General features: G+C 43.9%; 1 protein-coding gene across 1 annotated transcript in view; it reads left to right on the top strand.

Moving 5' to 3' along the window:
* GLMN (glomulin, FKBP associated protein) overlaps window positions 1-21,055 on the top strand; it is a 450,060-nt gene that overhangs the window by 225,375 nt on the left and 203,630 nt on the right. The window contains exon 9 of the mRNA XM_085602181.1: window positions 14,090-14,277. Within this exon, the coding sequence (XP_085458307.1) occupies window positions 14,090-14,277 (188 nt within the window). The remainder of the gene's footprint in view (window positions 1-14,089; window positions 14,278-21,055) is intronic.

The raw sequence follows: 21,055 nt of genomic DNA, 5'->3' as shown, positions 1-21,055 counted from the left end.
GCGGTCTACCTCAAAGCTCAGTAACCTGGTACGAGTCTCTGCAGGGACGCTCACCATCCTGTGACTCTGGGCTCATCAGTTAATCTCTCCGTGCCTAACAAAGTAATGCGATCGCCTGTAACGCAACTGGTGCTCAGGTAAAGCGCTCTGATCCCTTTGGGTCTAGCTAGAGCTATATAAAACTCCCCGAAAAACTACGATTTTAGCAATCAGACATTGCAGAAGGCTAGATGAGTTGTACACAACTCTCTCAGATTTGCTGACTGTCTGGTGGACAACGACCACCTCACAGGGTGGAACCACTCCTTTTAGGACCCCGGGCCTAATAAAAGACCCTTCCGTGGCACGATTCACTTCAGGCAGTCAGATCAGAACTGGGAACTCTCCGAACTCTGTTCAACGTCTCTTCCTTGTTTACATTCGCCAAGGATATAAAAATGACTCTTTTGCATAATTACATCCCTTCTGGCTCCATCACGTGCCCTAGTTACTTTTCTGGCTTGATCTGGAGAACCCGTTCTCGTGGTTAATTCTTTCTTCCGGTTTTCAGCCCCGTGGCTCCCCTTCCACTCCCTGGTTGTTTCTTCTATCCGGGTGAATATTCTGGTGTCCTTCCTTCCCTTCAATCGGCGGGGGGTCGGGGCACTGCCTGCTACTTGTCACTCATTGTGAATTCACTTCCCAGGTACCAGCACCGTTTCTTACTCCCCACTTGTACGTTTTCATGTTTGTTTTTTCTCCTATGTGTCCTTTGTTAATATAAGTGTGTTATCATTGGCCCCATGTACCATATCTTTTTATGGCTGTTTTCCTACTTTTCTACTGTAGCGCTTGTTCCTCTGTTGCTAATCACTCTAACTCCCTTGGGCCACATTCGTGCCACATAAAACAAGACAAAAACAGATACAATGCCTATCAATGTCCAGAGGAGTTAGTCAGCTACAATTGGCACTGTCAGGAGAATACTGCAATAAATAAACACTTTATTTACGTGCGTGCTTTAAAAAAAAAAACAAGCGACATGGAAAGCGTTTGCTTTCACTTCTTTTTGGAAAACAAAGAAGCTCGCGAGTGTTGCGCGCGCACCACTGCGAGACGTGCTTTCAATTATCACGCCCGTGTCTGGGCACGATAATTGAAACCACATGGCCTATTGGTGTCTATTACGCACACCAAGCGCGTAATAGACACCAATAGGCCATGGGCGGAGCAATGCGCCCACTTTTGGCCAATTGCGTGCAGTCTTTTATAAAAAGACGCACGCAAAGGCCAGTGGGGTAGCACACAAGGAATCGCACGAGCATGTGCGATTCCTAGGTAAGTACTAAATGCCCGTTTTTTACCTACTAAATGTCTCGCGCTGCGCGAGCACTGCTGCGCAGTGCAGTGCTAGGCGCGAGACCTAAAAAGGGGTGGGTGGGGAAAAGTGTATACCCTGTGGTGGGCACCCCATGGTGCCCGCCACCTTGTGCATTCCTGGAACAGGGGGACCCATGGGCACACCCCAGTGACGGCCCTCTGAAGTACGCTTCCGACAACCGTTTCGCCTCGTTGAGACTGAGGCGAAGCGGCTGTCTGAATCGTGCATCGTACTCACTCGGTCAGAATACAGCTCCATAGCGTGGCACGATTCGGCTACAAATGAGTCGCAAGGACCGGTTCAGGTCCCGAAAACTATTTGGTCGGCCTGTACGCTATCTCCGCATCATACTGGTCTTTTGGACCCGTGTACCATTCGGTCGTAAACAAGGGCTACGAATCGGATCTGGGAAAGCCAAATCTGATTCGGAGGCCTTCCGAACGACATCGGAATCGGGCCGTAAGTTGCACAACCAACCTACCATAGGCATGGCTACGCACACACATCTGCTCAGCGCCTGGTGATTTGTGAGACATAACAGCACGGGAGTGTGACAATGAGAAAGAGGACTGGCAGTACATTATTTGTTCAAGCATCTTCAGTCCCGGCCCTAGGAGAGTCCACTGCAAATAAGGGGCATGGATGTTTGTGGCTGGTAGGCATAGCGTCCTCTGATCAATGCCTCCTCTTCTTTCCCAGTTTACTTCATGGAAGTTGCTTCCGGATGTAAACCCTCTCCTCTGTATGCGAGGACTCTAAAGAGGGAGATCATCTGTGGCTGAAGTCTGAACACTCCTCCACCCTGGACCATGCACTCTCAGGTGTGTCGAAGAATAGGCATTTGTCCTTATAGATGACTTTGAGGCATGCCAGGAACTATAGCGTATATTGTTATTTGCATGGCCCTTAACTTCTCCTTCACTGCCAAATTGAGCGGCAATAGTTTTGTACTTTAAGTGTATAGTCTAGGAAAAGCATGACAGGGGCTGATCCACAGTGGTGTTTATCTTGTTTGTGGACTGTAGGTAGGATAACATCTATGTATACAAAGTTTAGGATTCTATTGAATATTGGTTTTGGGAGGCCCCATTAGGAGGATGAGCTACCAATGTTCTGTGCATCCGCTCCAAAAAGATACTGGATGACAACTCCTCCATCAGGAGCCATGATTTCTGCCACTCTTTAAGTGAGTAGGATAGAACCCCTCTCTACCTCCAGGACACCCATAATATGGATGTTGTTTATTCTGGATCTGCATTCCGTGTCCTAAGCTCTAGCTTCCGGATGGTTGAATCTGTGCTGAAGCGCTGACAGTGGTCTGGAATGTACAGATAGAGTCCTCTATTTCTGATATACAACTGCTTCAATTACCCTTTCAACCATGTTCCCGAAGTCCTGACGGAGCAAAAAAGGCCCAGGCTCAATTCATCAATCTTGCCCTCAAGGGAAGTTCTCAAGTCTTGAATGGCCTTCAGTATTATTGAACAGTCCCAGAATATGTATTTATAATTAGGCTGTCCGGTTTTAGGTTTAAATCTATAATAACTGATAAAACCCCACTGAAAGAGAAATAGCCCTCACCAGTGAAAACATTTAAACACTGAAAAAACACCTGTACAACCACAAACTGAATGCCATTCAAAGAAAGGAAAAAGAGAGTGAAAGAGTCATTTTTCTTTCTTCCTGAAGGGACCAATACAATGTAACATCATTATACAAGCTAGCAGTAAGAAAGACTGGGCTAACATTCTGCTTGAGTTTTGTTGTTTAGGGATGTCACTAAAATATTGTTTCTTCTTCCTTTTGCTTTTTTGAGTTTTGTGGTCTTTGGTATAAAGATGCATGGTTTAAGCATGTTTTAGGTCTTGTTTAATTATTTTATAAACTGTAGAGAATCAGGAAATATCAAAATCATATTTGAGATTTTGGCTGCCTTTGATTCTTTACTGATGGGTAAAATGGCTAGTTTCATAAGAATCTTTCCTAATATGTGTCATCACATTTACCCACAGAGAATGGGTAAAAATACTTAATACATCAGCCCCCAGTTTCTAGTGAGTCAGTATTGATAGTATGTGAATTTCCAACACCTCAGGCTTTACACATTCAATGTAAGGTATAGTGACAAGTATATGTGAAATGAGCGCTATCACCAAGCATCTGGGATAGTGGTGAAAACACGACACCAGACTTTTGAAAAACATGGAACGCAGTGTCACTTGGAATGCTCTTCAAAAAAGGTTCTTTCCAAGTTCAATAAAGATTGGAGTGATATTATTTGTATTTGCAGTAATTCAGCTATGTATATGAAAAAGTTGTGTGATGACCTGTCAAAATTGATACCTGAGCTGAAGTGCTTCCCTTTAAGGGATCCTTACCACTTGTTAAATCTTTTGCTGAAAGCTTCTTTACAATCTTCAGAGTTAATGAGAAATGCTATTGACTTTTAAGTCCATTCTGGTGCAGTTTTTTTATGCGCAGGAACTAAAACACAAATATTTCTCATTTTGTGCTTTGTGTGGCTTCAAAGAAAGAGTCATCCCAACTGTGTCCCTTAGCTGATGGATCTCAGTCCAAGGGGCTATGAATGCTATATTATCCATGTGGCAACCGTTTACAGAAGTTTTGCTCAGTGATGATGCCAAAGGCAAGAAATGTGAGGATCTTTGGTTGCATATTGATAGTGATGTGAAAAAAGAACACACTACTGCATTCTTACATTTTTACAGGAAAACATAACTGCTGTAGTGGACATAATAAAAAAAACTAGAGCCTGAAAACACCCTTGCTTTGCAAGTGTTCAGCATAATTGGTGTAGTTGTGAAACATCTCCTTGAGAGTAGGCTGCGCAACACCTTTAGTGACTCTGGCACTGCAACATGTTCCATGTTAGAGTGCTTGCCACTTGGTAAGCAAAGCAATGTTGAAGAGAAATTCAGAAACTTTTATTTTACAATGTATGAGAAATAGTTTGCAATGATGCATAGAAATGTCCCTTCACCAACCATGGCATTTGAAGTCAATGAAACCTCACTGTGGTACTCTGTACAAGTTCTAGATCCCTTCCGTAAAGAGGAATTTCCTCCGTAGTTTCAAAAGTGCTGCTTCATTTTTGACCGCTTCAATAATTCTGATGGCATAAGCGACTAGTTCAACGCAAATGTTGCAGAACCTGCCCTGAGAATCGCAATCTTGAAGTGCAACGGTATTGGCATGGAAAGCTATGTCAGTGGCCAGAGTTAACAAATTGTGTACTGGCTGTTTTGGCGTTGCCCATCTCAACTGCCAATGTTGAGAGGGCATTTTCACAGAAGTTTACATGGGAAGGAAAGAGTGAGCGCACATGACCAAGGACTCACTGAAGAAGTATTGTATGGTGTACTACAATAAGTTTAATTTGCAAAAATCGATTTGGACCTCACATACACTATACGTACACTGTCTATATAACATGCGCTATCAGCGCAGAAAGCACGCAATAATAAAAGCAAAACTTTCCATAAACACCTGAAAACACTGTTTCTGTAGTGTTTAATCGTTCAAAAATGTGTACCCACTGATAATCACTATTTTTTAAGGTATTGAAATCACTTGAAAACACTGAAAAAAAAAACACCAGAATTTACCAAAAATAGAAACTGAAAACAGGAAAGCCTATTTATAATTTTGAAATTAGTAAACCTATTAAATGCATTTTCTATTTTTTTTTTAAGAGTAAATTAAGATTACGTTCTGGGTAATTGCAGGATTTCAATAGTGTATGAAGGTCATTACAGGATGGACTCCGTGAAGTCTGGCAGCGCATTGGACCCTGGTGTGACCCCATTCATGGTGCTCCTGCTTGTCTGAGGTGGAAGTGGGCTTAGCAAACATATCTGTCTTTCCTTGGACCGGTTGGGTGGGTGGCTTATCCTTTCCCATGTTTGCTGCAAGGCAGGCATGTGGCTGCAATATGAGAGGCAGCATGGGGCGAAATAAAGGGGAAGATCCTGTGCTGCCAGAGAAGTATGGCACATGGCTAATGGGCCCTTCAAGGGTCTCTCCTTGCCTCTGCACTGCAGCTTGGTGTCTCAGGTCTCCCCACCCTGGCTACGTCAGGCAGCAATCGGTGAGGCCCCCCTAGAGTGAGCAATCCGTTGTCATTCCAGTTAAAAAGGCCTGATGTCTCCTGGGGCTCCTCTCTGCAAAAATGGAAAAGCCCTCCACGGTGTCAGACCGCTGCGCACAGGCGCTACACAAGCACCACCGCAGCAAACTCCCCACACAGCACCAACAGCAATTCAACGCTCCCATTTGTGAGGTGCAGGAATAAAAGGGCATTTGAGTGAGAGTCATTTTCAGCTTGCACAATTACTTGGCTCCTTGTGCAATGTGAAAATTACAGGGTGACCTCTTCAAAAGCATGACACAGCAACCGGTGAGGTGGGCGCCCAAGCCGCCAGCCTCCCCCAAGCCACCAGCCACAGTGGGACTCCCCCCTCCACCTCGCTGGGGTACAGGTGTTCCTGGATTTAGTCCACACCACCAGGTCAATCACGGGTCAAGGAGCCCCATAGTGGCCATGCAGTGTTTCTCATCCACCGGAACCCCTCCCAGGAGGCAGCACCCGCAAAGTGTGGCCAGAGGCCAAAGGTAGTCTCTCAGATGGGGGTCACCTTGGGCAGCCCTGCAGCTCAAATGAACGCTCCTTCTATATTATGACCCTGGGGAAGTCCACGCCATCCTCCCATTTTGTTTTGGTCCCTTAGCCACACACTCACAAGGGGCAGAGCAGTAAGACCTGGGCCTTACAGCACAGCCAATTTCATGCCTTCTTCCGCTCTATTTTGCGGGCCGCTGGTTGCAGCAGTGTCACCAGGACCCTTCACTGGTCAGACAGGCTGGGCACACTTCGCTGTGATATGGCACACCTTCCCGATCACTGCAATCCGGGTGCCGTGTTCAGGAGGGACTGGCTGATCATCTCCTCTAGGTATTTCCCCGGCCGCAATGTTATGTTGGATTTAGATGAATGGCACAGTTCTGGGTGCAGGTTTCAGTGCCGATTGCGTGGAGGGCGTGGCCGAGCAGACTGACGCATTTCCGGGAGGGAGGAAGGGGAGGAGTTTGACAATCAACTCCTCTACTTAGAACAGATGATTAGGCGACCGCGCACTGACACGCTGAGAGAGAGTGTGTGCTAGCGCTTTTAATTCTTTTAACCTGTGCACCACTGTTACGCTATTGCTATAAGGGCAGAGACACTCGTTTTCTAGAGTCAGCACTTATATGTAACAGAGGTACCTTTTAACGTTTTAACTCTAACGTTTTAACTTTTGCCACCTGTGCCGTTTTATTGTGTTTTACTGTTTGTTGGGAGGGCGGATAACTAGCTGTTGCAGGTTAGCACTCTTAATGTAAATAGTAAATCCACGGCTCTTACCGCTAATATCTGTGCCATCTCACCTCTCCCACGCTACTCGCGCCGCGCAGCTGCTCCGCCCGCCCCGGTCCATCACGGCTTGTGCCGATTGCGTGGAGGGCGTGGCCGAGCAGACTGACGCATTTCCGGGAGGGAGGAAGGGGAGGAGTTTGACAATCAACTCCTCTACTTATAACAGATGATTAGGCGACCGCGCAGCGGGCGCGCCGGCGGCGCGCCGAAGGCGCGCCAAAGGCAAGCCCGTCTGCGCCCGTCCGCGCCAGACCGGGCCAAAGGGCCAGAACCCCTGATCCCGAGCCTGGACTACCGAGGAACAGGATAACATATACAAGATTGGAACTATTAGCATTGTCTAAACCATCGCTTGTGGCATGCAAACATAGGCTTAGTGTGGATAGTAAAACACTAAAGTGCTTGCACTGTCTAACTAACCTTAGGCCTGATACTCAACACACCACAGAATCTAATCTGCACATGGCGCTGCTCAATTGCAGATCACTAGCCAAACATAGATATGAAATCAGGGAACTGCTAATAGAGAGATCTTTAGATGCTCTCTTCTTGACAGAAACATGGTTAAACGAGAGCTCCACCCCTGATGTCCTAGATTCCATCACCGATGACTATAAGATAGTGAGGCAGGATCGTATTGACCGAGTTGGAGGAGGCATCGCCATAATCTACAAGGCTAATATGAACTGTGAGGTCAATCGTATTGACATAGAGAACTGTGAAGCCTTCTCATTTACTCTCTCCACGATAAAAGGCACAATATCGGTGGGGGCTCTGATTTATAGACCACCTGGCCCAGCTAATAAATTTATAACATGTCTGGAGGATAAAATAGTAGAACTAGCCCTCAGACATAATAAATTTATACTGCTTGGTGACCTGAATATTCACTGTGATAAAATGCAGAACCACCAAGTAAACACTCTATATCATGAGTTGCGGACCCTAAACTTGGAGCAAAGGGTAACCACTCAAACACACGAAGGACCATATACTGGATCCAATTTTCTCTAATTTTGAAGAATTAACTGTGGACATACCATGCCCTATCCCCTGGTCTGATCACTACTTAATCCCTTTCTCAATACCTTCTAACACAAAGTTGTGTAAACAACCTAGGAAAGCGACCACTACTAGGAACTGGAACAAATTCAACTCCACATCCTTTTCGCAAGCACTAATGAATAGTGAACCAAGATTGGACAATGACATTAACCGTGCCAATGACCAACTGGATCTATGGATCACTGAAACCCTGAATGAGATAGCACCTTGGAGTACGAGGTTCCCTAAAAGGCAAAGTGCTACCGCACCTTGGTTCAACAGTGAATTAGCGAAGGCCAAAAAAACATGTAAAAAGTTGGAACGAAAATGGAGGAAGGAATATTGCAACTATACTAGAGAAGAGTATAAACATGAACTTAGACAATATCACTCACTAATTAAAAAAGTCAGAGGCACTTTCTACACCGAAAGAATCGAAAAAGCTAGAAATGCCCCCAAAGAATTATTCACTATACTAAAGTCACTCAAATCACATAAAGAGACTAATGAACAACCTTCCTCCAGGGAAAGCTGTGACACGATAGCTGAGTTCTTTGCCACTAAAGTAAAGAACATTTACGAATCATTCCCGATAGAAGCCAGACTAGGCACTAACTATAGTAACTCTATAAATACTCCCCACATAGAAGGGACACTTGACTCATTTACCACTAATAACCTAGAGCTACTCATGGATATAGCCAAAGGAATTAAATCTGGTTCTCCTGCAGACAGCGCAAGACCAGATATAATTATGGAAGGAGCAATTCCCATTATGCCGCACGTCCTGGATATCATCTCCCGCTCTTTCAAGGAAGGCATAGTCCCTGAAAAATGGAAACAGGCTATCGTTAAACCTTTGAAAAAGAATACTCAGATTAAAAGTATAGTTCTAGAAAACCTTCGCCCAATCTCGCTACTACCTTTTGTAGCTAAGATAGCAGAGAAAATAGTGAACAGACAACTAACCGATCACATAAATAAACATGACTTACTACATTCCTCACAGTCTGGTTTCAGAAGTGCCCACTCTACCGAATCAGCACTACTGTACACCACTGAAGCTCTAAGGAAACATGCCGATGAGGGCAATACGACCGCACTAATTCTCCTTGACCTCAGTGCGGCTTTTGACACTGTATCGCATCAGTTGCTCCTACATAGGTTACAATCTTGTGGAGTGAGGAATGAAGCCTTGAAATGGATGGTCTCCTTTCTTTCGGGACGCAGTTTCAGAGTGGCTCAAACACCCTATCTATCCAAAAGCATGCCCCTCACCCAGGGAGTTCCGCAAGGCTCTATATTGAGCCCTACCCTTTTTAACCTATACGTAAGTCCATTGGCAATACTTGTAGAAAAACATAATGTATCTATTGTATCATACGCGGATGATACACAACTAATTGTCCTACTGTCACAAAAGGATAACTCCGCATCTTCCCGTTTTTTAGGTCTCGGCTGCGAAAGGCTGCGCTTGCGCAGTCTCGCTCCGAGATTTAATGAGTTTGAGTGACTTTGAGAAGAGGGGCTTGCAACCGCCCCTCTTCTCTCCTGTTCTCCATTGGCTGGCCTCTTAAATGCTGGCCAGCCACTGGAGAAGAGGTCCAGTCACTCCGTTGAAGCCCCGTCCTTTTCGGATCGGGGGGCGTGTTTTTTGCGAGAAGTCTCAGGGAGGAGACAACAGCAAAACACGCCCCCAAATCCGAAAAGGACGTGGCGTTTCTCCGAGGCATTTTCTGCTGTGCCTCGGAGAAAGGCGGTGGTGTCCCGGCGTTGCTCCCTCACCTGATCTCCTTGTTTAGGACTTGTGCCCTGCGGTTGTCATGCTCGGCAAGGTGGGTGCACATACTGTACCATTCTTAACCACAGAGCCATGCTCTGTCTCAGTCGTGACACGAAAAAACCTCCAGCGGACGTGCGTGAGCTCTGTGCGTGCTGAGGTATTGGCAGATTGGTGAATCCGAAGTAGGGGTGTACGGTCTACAGAGCATACAAGGAACGTCTCTGTCCCAAGAGAAAGGATTTGCGTACTTTCTTCGAAGTATTAAAGCTTCTCCTTTTTAAACCTGGAAAAATGGCATGCCTGCATTGCTCCTCAGTGGGGTATTTGGAAAGTGGAGGTGTGCGTGTATACACGCCCAGTCATCTCTGAACGTTCCTATTTTATTCTGAAAGCTAGTGTGTCTTCTGTTAGGGCATATGGATGCATTCTGAAAGCTAGCCGCCACACTCAGTTTTGGACAGCAACCCTATTATGTTGCCTTTTCAACCAAAGTAATCCTTTTGGAAAAACGACACCATTTTATCACTTCCCGAGATTAAGGTACTTGCTTACATTAGATTCATACCCCAAAGGGAGTTAAGTGTATATAAAACAAAGACGCAGTGTCATTCACACTCTTATGTTATAAATGAACCATAAAAGACTGACTAGCATTCTCATTTGGGCTTGGTGCACTGGGTTAATAGGACCTTTACCCTTTCAACATGTCCGACTTGTTTCCCTAGACTGATACTCTGACGTGCGTCTACTTTCCGGTCGCAGGCGGTTTACGTTTCCACACGTACTGTAATCAGTGAGAGGCGGACCTCGTGTCTAGAAAACAGAAGCAGTCCCCAGTGTGCGTAATTAATTGTGGGAAGGGAAGCTTAAGTAAGGTGAGTGCTTTTCTCGTGTACAGTGACGTGGTCCTCCTACAATCATCCAGGTGGCAGGGCGCAGTCAGTGTTCCTTAGTAGCAAGGTTATGACCAAGTCCGTATGCCTTCTGTGCACCTTTCAACACCAATCGGACTCCTTACGTTCCACGTCTCTGAAAATGTATGCCATGCCTTCCTTTATTTATCGCTGTTTTCACCCGACGTGTTCTCTAACATATTTGTTCTTTACCTATGCTCCCGCCGACTTTATTATTGTTTTCGTCTTCATACCCATCTTGCGACAGTAGCTACTTGGTAGTATTGTTAAGGGGAGTCAGGAAGGTATTAGGTCGCCTTGTCTCTTTCCTCAGTTGAGACGTACAGTGTCTATTTTTTTGGCTTCTCCATCTGCAGGTACTTGGTTCACAGATACACGTGTTTGTTTGGTCTTTTTGGAGCCCCGTGGAGAGGGTAATTAGCTCCCAGAAGCTTTGTGGAGTGTGCATGGGAAACGTTGAGTAGGCCGTTATAAAAAAAAGTTAGCATTGAGTAGGCTCATGAAATCTGGGCACATAATGCATTCCGTAGTTGAGCATACAGACTAGTTGACGTGCTAGTGATTAACAATATACTACAGGAAACGGGTCTGTAAGTATTTGGAGACCTGGGGCTCTGTGCAAATTAGCTTGAAGTGCGTTCTTTCCGCTACTGAGACTCACTGGAGTTCTCTGAAGGCCGGAAACCCATGATCCGATTTCCCCTGCTTAAAGCAGAGTCTGACCGTTGAAGCTTTGTGATCGCTTTCTAATATTATTGTAGTGTATGCTCAATAGCCCCCCCAAAACCCAGGTCAGTTCAATCAGGTGTGACACATGGAGAAGTAGTAGGATTCTTCGTAGTAGCATGATGTAGAAATCGGTGTTTTAATTACGATTAAGATTTGGAGGCTGATAAAAAAGCTTGCTTCGAACCATACGTTTACGTCCTTCCTTGTCTCAAAGGAGTTGATGTGGCATCCAACTTGTTCGTTCAGGTGAATAGTGGACTGAAATCTCCTAGGTCTCCCTTTCTCATGATCTTGGCCTTCAACACACCCTTTATTTTGATACTACATTTTAAAACGCTGCATACAGCCAAATTGTCATCCGAAGATTTAGCTCAGGAAAAGCGAAACATGAGTCCCAGGTGGTTAGTGATCAACAGTAAAATCGGAGTACATTCTGTCCTCCTTGACAGAATTTTAAGGATTAGATTACTGCAGACAAGCATGACTGAGCTTCTCCCTCCTACAGTGCTTTGAACATTGTTACTTGTGATTAAACGCTGGGACTCACGCGCATCTGTCCCTCGTGTGAATCACCCTTTACAGGAAATCAGTTGTATTGTCAATGGATGAGTGGCAAAAACCTGAGACTGTTTTACTCTGCATTTGCCTCGCGTCTCTGTGACTCACTTCAGCTGCAGCAGCTTTGTGTGAAGTTTGCTTTGCTCGGCCTGCCCCCAGCAAGCAGGAGGGGGTGGAGGCTTTTGTTCGTTGTCACGTCGGTGCCCTTTCATGTCGGGCTGTAAAAGCTTCTCGTTGAACTGCATGGCAAAGCATTCCCCCACACAAAGGACAGCAACGCCACTGCCAGGGAGACAACCACCCAGCTCTCACCGAGGCGCTCGGTCACTTATACCCTGACATTTAGGAGCAAGCGTCTATTTTATTATTACACAGTTGCGGCCAGCATGGCTTTTACACACAAAACCATGAAAACATTCCAACTGCCTGGCAGTGAATGCCAGGACTTATAGTTTCCTACCTACTAGAGTTTTATAGTTTATATGATTAAATGGCTAAAATTACTTCCAGGCATTTTTAAGCGAAAACGTTCTATTTCTAGATACTCAAGTGAAACACGTCCCCAGTCCTACATATGGGCCTGTGTAGGAGTTTTTGTAGTTTAGGACAGGGCACCCTAACAAAAAGTGGCCCACATTTGCGGATTGCTCCTTTTCACAAACACTGCTTCAATGTTTTTAGTATTATAACAAGCATTTACAATGCAACGCTCTCGGCATTGTTAAAGTTAGAGCCATTGCCATTGCTCATGACAATGCCGTTTCTTTAAATGTTTTAAAAACAAAAACATTAACAAAAATAATGTCATGAGCAATGCCAATAGCTCTAACTTTACCAATGCCGAGACCATTGCATTGTAAATGCTTGTCTAATTGCCTATCAGAAGTAGCGACCTGGATGTCCAACCACTGCCTCAAGTTAAATGGTAATAAAACTGAGGTCATGATTGTGGGCAGGTCACCTACCATCTGGTCCTCTGCCTGGTGGCCAGATTCCTTAGGACAATTGCCTAACCCAAAAACAGAAGTTAAGAACTTAGGAATCTATTTTGACTCCGAACTAAACTTTACTAACCAGATCTACAGGGTAGCTGGTAAATGCTATGGAACAATTAAAATCCTACGCAAGATCCTAGACCTTTTACCTTCTGATGCCAGAAAGACTATTGTCCACGCTACTATAACCTCTCAAATAGACTATGGCAATATCCTCTACCTAGGTACCACCAAAGAGGGACTAGTCAAGCTACAGCGGATACAGAATGCTGCTGCTCGACTTGTACTTGGTTTACCTAGAAGAGCGAATTCAAGGAATGCCCTAAAAAAACTTCATTGGTTGCCAGTGGAGGAGAGGATCATTTTTAAGACTTTATGTTACGGCCACCGTATCCTTAGGAAGACCAGCCCAAAATACCTTCAATCTCTACTAACAGAATACACTCCGGACCGGAACCTGCAGTCTTTAGGCAAGGCCTTGGTTACAGTTCCTAGGATATTCAAGGCCAGACTAGGAGCTCGCTCTTTCAGATATAGGGCGGCTAAAACTTGGAACACTCTGCCGATACACTTAAGAGCAGAGACATCTGAGACAGTTTTCTGCAAACACCTGAAAACCTGGCTTTATAGAAAGTCAGAAGTCCCTTAGTCTTATGACCTTAGCTCTCGCCCTTAGAACAACTCACTCTCAGATGTCTTAGCGCGGGGACACACCGGCTCGGTGTAACCATGCGCTCTATAAATGGATAAAACTAAACTAAACTAAGCGTCTGTCATCCTTGGCCGTCAGCCATGCACTCCCCATAATGTTTTTTTAATGTTTAATAATGACTGTTCTGGATAAAGCTGTTTGAATTAGACCCCTATTAGGCAAAACCCTGACAATCCTATCTCATTATTTGTAGGAATATTGTCTAATATTAAATGAAAGTCATATATTTTATGTTGCGTCTGTTTGTTTGTTGCAGCAAGAGATGTGGAGAGCTACATTCAGTATTGACAGTTTCATACATTTGTTAAAACACGTGAAGTGTTTTATTGACAATTTTAAAAATACTTTGATGCATTTTTTGAATATATAAACCTGTGTTTGTTACTGTCCTGCATTCTGTGGCATTATTTGAAATGTGATAGGTTGTGTAAGGCTAGCATAAGGTGGAACTCGGTTACCTATAATTTGCTTTAATTTTTTACAATATTTCTTAGTAAAAACACATTTTCACAAATGTATTGAAATCACTAAAAGTATATTACGTAAAACTTCCTTTTTAGGGTATTTTACTATCTGTAGGAGAACCACTATCCAAGATGTTCCTTCAACGTGCAAGAATAAATCACATGACAGATGATGAGGACATTTCTAAAGAAGATGCAAAGTATGCTGCGGAGTCACTGGCTTGTCTGGCATATATTATGTTTGTACAGCACATTGGTATGGACCACTTTCCAACTGTCTTTGGGTAAGACTGTATTTCAGTTTTAACCTTTTGCATTGGTGTATCTTCAGAAAAATGTAAATAATATATTTATTTTCAGTTCATTTAATTTCAGTAAATATCTTGGATTGATTCATAATTATGAAAAAGAGCATTCAAACAAACAATTCAAAATACAATTGCACATTAACATTGTATAGGGATAAATATCCAGGGTAATACATATAATGCAACCTGATAACATAAACACATAAAAGGTATTCATAAACTGTGCTGAGTGATTGACTTGTGTAACATTCCATTAGTGGCTGTCCGATAAGCATATGTCACAGACAGACCTCTCAAAGCTGTCAAATATTCCCCAAAAGACTCTCCTTCTCTCTGCCTCTGTAAAAAAAAAAAGATGGTATCTCGGGTGTAATGCTAATAGTTAACCTAAAGTAACTCTCAAAACCAATTTATGCCTCCTCATACTCATCATAATCATCACCTTCTTCAGGTGACTCAACCTTCAGAAGATTCCTAAAAGTTCAGAAGCAGTAAAGAAGAATCCCTTTATGGCATTCAATAGACATTTTATTGGCATCTATCACTATCATATAGTTAAAAAACCATTTCTTTCTGCTTCTTCCAGGTGGCTCACTCTTATTCTGCGGTAACTTATGTGGTGGGCCATAGTGCGTGTTCACAGTCACTATAATCTTTGAAGTAGTTACTTTGGAAAGTATTCTGTATTAAGCAGAGGGATAACAGGAGGGGAAAGGAGAGGTAAAACGCATTAAGGGCTTAAATAAAATACAGTTTGTTTGATAGGAGTCCTTTTGCATGCAGTCCTCTGCTGTAGTTCCATTGTGCACCCACCAGAGTGTGAAATGCCTTATGAGCAGGGAGCTGGACAGTGACTATAACATTGCCAATCACGAGTTGCACAGGTTTATGCTTCATTCACCAGAGCGTGTCATCTCCTGTAAAGTTACCCCGAATAGCACTGGAAATTACCTATCTGTTTGCCACTGTGTGGACGGACAATGCAATAAACAATCACACAAATCACGTGTATCTTTTGGCCCAGGAAATGTTTTTAGGTTATAGTCTGTTGGTTCATTTATTTTAAAATAATTAAAACTTATGTAAGATCAGCACAGTTTAACAAAAAAAACACGTGGCAATCGAATTTCAACGCATAAAAATAAATCAGGACACAGGTAGATTGCCAATCCAGGTTACTTTATTCAGGAGAGATCCCATCCAACCTGCAGTAAGCCGTTTCCACTGGCAACTTCTGTAACTTTTAAACAACCACACATTCTGTGCCATGAGCACTCTACTACAAATGACATGGCAGAGTTCCATGCTCTGGTTGACCAGTATAACTAGGCAACCTGCTTAGTAACCACCCACTTCCTTCCCATGTTCAATTTAAGAACAGAATTAGCACAATAAAGACATGAATGCAAAGATAGGGATATGAAAACCCCCACAAAAACAGAAAAACATACTCCTACCATACAGTCAATAAAATTAGCCTAGAGATTAGGACAACACAAGAACAGATTAAACATAATCCTTCAAATACATTGGCCTCTTGAAAACCCGGTCATAGGTCCGAGTCGTCTCACCATACAACTCTCTTCTCACATTTGCATCAGAACGTCGCACATGCTCCTCATTTACACCACTACCACCATTCTTTTTGTGGAGGACCACATGATTCAGATTCCATATTCGATGGTCCTGTGTCTTGACAGCACTGGTTAACGTTTTGATGACACGTATGGGCTTGGAGAACTTAGATGTGGAATCACCCTTCCTTGGACTTCTGATCACGATTAAGTCTCCCACAAACACCTCTGTTTTCTTCACTGCTTTTCTGGCATCAAACTCTGACTTCCTCAATCTTGCTTCATCTTCCTCATGTCGATGCCATTCAGTGCCCCCCACACTCTTTCCAAACTCCAATGCATAAGCATCTACCCAGGAAGGCTTGACAAAAGTATTAGTAAGTCTGCCCCGATACAGCTCAAAGGGGGTCTTCCAAGTAGAGGAATGAGGAGTTACTCTATACATTTAAATCATCCTGCACACCTTGTTTTCCAATCAAGGGCATTGGACTTGGCTGATGAAATGGTTACCTTTATAACCCTGTTTAGCCTGTCAACCATTCAGTTGGTCTCAGGATGATACAAGGCATATTTTTTCTGATGTATGCCTCTATCACTCCAAAATTCTGCCATCTCTTTGGACGTGAGCTGTGCACCGTTGTCCGTGAGAATGGAATGAGGAAAGCCTTCCCTAGCTATCAGGTCCTTAAGGACTTTAATTACATCAATGCTCTTTGTGGAGTTTGTGAAATAAATTTCAGGCCACCTTGAAAACATGTCATGCACTACAGTGAGAAGAATGTTCTTCCCCTGTCCATGGATCAGACCTACAATGTCCAATGCAAACTCCTCCCATGGCCTGGAAGACAGTCTTCTGGATACCATAGGTTGAACTCTTGGTTGCTTGGACTTGTCACTTAATGCACACTTAGGACAATCGCTCACAAGCCTTTCCACCTGCCTGTCCATGCCAGGCAACCACGCATTCTCTCCTTACTCTTTGTCATGCATTGTGTGCTTCTTGAGTGAGATCCGTCAGTTCCTTCCTAAGACGGAGAGGAACAATAAGTCTAGTTCTCCTGAACAGCAAGTCCCCGCTGGTGGATAATTCATCTCCCACAGGCCATTAGTTGCGACATCCTTCCGATCCTTGATTTCTGAACTTCCATCCCTGCCTTTATCACATCTACCAACACCTCATCCTTGGTCAATTCCTCATGCCATCTCTCTTCAGAAATAACATTGACTGCACATACACATTCAGCTCGTCCTCCATCACCCTTTCAGAATCAATATCATGCCCCTCAACGGGAACCAATCTGGAAAGAGTATCGGCCACAGTGTTGCAAACTCCAGGCAAATATTCAATGACAAAGTCGTATTCCTGAAATGCTATACCCCACTTGATAATGCAACTAGAAACTAGATCTACCCCATGTTTTTTCAATACCTCTACAAGAAGCTTGTGATCAGACCTCGCTGTAAATGATGACCCCTTACAAGACTTTTCTTTAGCCACTTCACCGCCAAGAAGACAGCAAGTGCTTCCCTTTCAATAATGGAATACCTCAATACCGTGTCTTTTAAACCTCGTGAAAGAAAAATTATTGTATTGGTGCCACACTCCCATTCTTGTTGAAGCACAGCACCTAAACGTTTCAGACTGCTGTCAGTGGGGACTACAGACCTTGATTTGGGTTCAACATTTTTCTACTTTGGGGCCGTACTGACATGCACTTTGAGCAACCTAAATTCCTCCTCACACACAAAGAGAGTCCCAGGAAAATATAACACCTTTCCTCAAGCGACTCCTCATGTTGGCACTGAGTTTGGCAAAGCCCTTAATGAACTTTGCATACAATTCAATCATCCCTAAAAACGTCATTAACTCCTCTTGTGATGTTGAGTAACTCATGCGCCTAATAGGGTTAACCAATTCATCTTTGGGAAACACCCCCTCGCCTGAGGCAGTGTGGCCCAAATAACTGATAGACCAAGTCCCAAACCTGCATTTATTCTGGCTTTACAGTGAGATTCCAGTCAGAAGGTCCCCCCAAACCCGCTCTCACTCTGGCATTATGTTTCTCAGCATCCTTTCCAGAGATCAAGACGTCATCCTGAAAGACACAGACTCCAGTGATTCTTTGTAGAACATTTTGCATTGCCCGCTGAAAAACAGAGGCTGCAGAAACCAGTCCAAACTGCAATCTAACAAATCTAAAAGTCCCATAAGGAGTCACAAATGCTGTAAGGTCTCTTGAGGACTCCTTCAGCTCTGATTAAATCAATAGTATTGAAAACAGTGGCATCCCCCCTACAACAATACCAACTTCGGAATATTCGGAAGTGGGTACCTGTCCACTACCAAACATTTGTTGAGATGCCTCAGGTCCACACACAGATGCATACTACCATTGGAGTCCCTTACAATAGCAATCGGAGCAAGCATTCAGTGCCTTCTACTCCTCTATCATAACCTCAGTTTTCAGTTTCATTATTTCATATCTGAACTCCTCACGAATACTAATAGGAACGTTCCTGAACTTATAGCACACTGGGCTTGCTTGCTCCACAAGACGAATCTCATGCTTGTAAGATTTCAAACACCCCAAACCTTCCCTGAACACAGCAGGGAATTCCTGTCTGAGCTGACCCAGCAAGTTTACCTCCGTGACGGCACTAACTTTGGAGGAAGAAACATCCTTGAGCATAATGAGAGTTGAACTGCTAGGATCAAGTATCACCCCAAAGTCCCCTTGGTGAGACCAACTAATTATGCTGTCCCCATTTTTGAGCGACATAGATTTTACCATCTGAAAGACGTTGCTTTTATACAATCACACCTGTAAAATACCCACACAACTTTATGGGCTCACCCCCATATGCACACGGTTTGATGTTAGGCTTGGATAACCTGACTGTGTGATCTAGCTTGTTTAGTAAAAACTCATTTGAGACAATTTAAAATTTCGCACCGAGTCAAGGAGTACATCAGCTGACTCCCCTTCCACAGAACTGGTATCAACAGGACTGTGCTTTACCTTGCCATCAGCACCAACCTGAAGAACTATCTGCCCACACACAATTAGTATCTTCATCATCAAGATCACTGTCAACACACATTTCTTTAACCTTCGGTTTAGGCTTCGTTTTGTAAACAGGAGTTAAATGACTTCTCTTATTGCATTTAGGACAAAGAACTTTAAGTGCAGGACATTTTTTGTCATTAGCAGGATGCCCAGTTCCATCATAGAGGTAACATTTTCACACAGATGCAGTCCTGTTTTTGTCGCCACTCCCTTTTGGTTTGAGTGCCAGTTGTTTTACAATTTCTCTAATGGCATTAACTCCTTGATCTCTTTCTTTTTCCTTTTTGATGACCTCAATCCACTCCATGGAGTGCTCCACACATTTTGCAACAGCGAGGACTTCTGAGTAGGTTTGTCCTTCAGCCAAAGATCCTCCCTTACCTTTTCCATTCCGCACCCTATCATAAATTGATCTCTAACTCGTTCATCAGTAAAGTTGCCAAATTTGGACGTAGAAGCAAGCCTGCACAATTCTGTACCATAATCTTCAACTGACTCCCTGCTGTTGTGAAATCTCCTGGCAAAATGGTAATGTTGGGGTTGCTAGAAAGAATGGCGGAGGAGTGATGTTTAGCATTGTAAAATGGGGAAATGTGAGGACAGTACAGCAAGGAGAATAAAGACAAAAGGGTAAGCACTTGTTAGGTGTTCTCTGTGAAGGCAGTATAGAAATTGCTGCAAGGTCAGTATTATAAAGACTAAGATGAGCACTAAAACCGTCAAAATCATACATATGTGAAGCAATATAAGAGTTTCTGCAGAAACAATACCACTCATAGATTCCAACAGAATGAAACTTGGCTCACTAGTGTGCGTGCCACTGAAACAGCGTGCCAACCAAGAGCAAAATAGATTTAAATTGAATTAAGCAAGAAGAAGAACACAAAGTACTAGTGTGCGTACCACTGAGAGCACGCCAGCTGAATGTAGAAAAGAGTAATGATAATGTTGGCGCTGAGCAGAAAGAGTCACCAAACCACAATCATCACAATTCCAAATATCACTAATTGCAGCACAGAGCACCAGTGTGCTTGCCACTGAAACGGCACGCATACAGTCAAAGCAGGATCAAGGTCAGCACACCAGTGTGTGTACCACTGAAATATTACGCTGACCTTAGACAGACAACCAGTGCAGTAAACAAGGTCAGCGCACCCGTGTACGTACCACTGAAATGGTACCCTGACATCAAATTACTCCAGCTCACAGCTGTGTTGCCGACAGCCAGTGCCCTCGGGAGAACACAGCCCTCAGACCACACGGTCAAAAGAAGAGCGTGAGGTGACTACCCAAACATTGGAACGAAACAAGGAAAAATATGGCACAGCGAACACCCGACTCGGTGCTCTGTGTCTTTAACCTTGCGGGCAACTCAAGAGCGAACGCACACGAGGCGGAACAGCCAGCGCATGGGAGCACATTATGCATTGAACCTAGAGCACAGAAACATTATGTTCAAGACAGCGATATTTTAATGAACAGTATGCTGTTAGGCTCAAAAATTGTCACAAGTCCCACTATTGTGAGAGACCACGTGGAAACAACAAAGCTCAATAAAGACGGCTCAAGAGAACCTTAGTGAGCTGCAAGGCTCTCGCTCAGCTCAAACACAGTAAAGCACAGTTATGAGTAATGAGTGAATTACAGATCTCATTGTTCCATAACAGCAACAGCTTCCAACAGAAGTAGATCTCACCCACATTTCCTTCGTCTAAATTCCATAGCAGCGCAGACGCTGTGTCAAGTCCAACGCTTGTGTTTAGATCTTCTTCTCCACCTACTGAATGCATAAAGATGAATCAAGACACAGGTAGATTGCCAATCCAGGTTACTTTATTCAGGAGAGCTGATCCCATCCAACCTGCAGTAAGCAGCTTCCACTGGCAACTGTATCTTTTAAACAAACTCATATTCTGTCCCCTGAGCACTCCACTCCAGATGACATGACAGAGTTCCATGGTCAGGTTGCAAGGTTGCCAGTACTCCAGCGGAAAAGGGCAAATTTACATTTTCTCCCTATGTCACAGACTCATCATCACACGAACTCCTCCATACATTCATTCATTGGTGGGGCCCATAACACCAACACACATTCGTCTCACTCGAATCTGT

This window comes from Triturus cristatus, chromosome 4_2, assembly GCF_964204655.1.
Source record: "Triturus cristatus chromosome 4_2, aTriCri1.1, whole genome shotgun sequence".
Lineage (NCBI taxonomy): Eukaryota > Metazoa > Chordata > Amphibia > Caudata > Salamandridae > Triturus > Triturus cristatus.
This window is presented reverse-complemented; position numbering and strand designations above follow the sequence as displayed.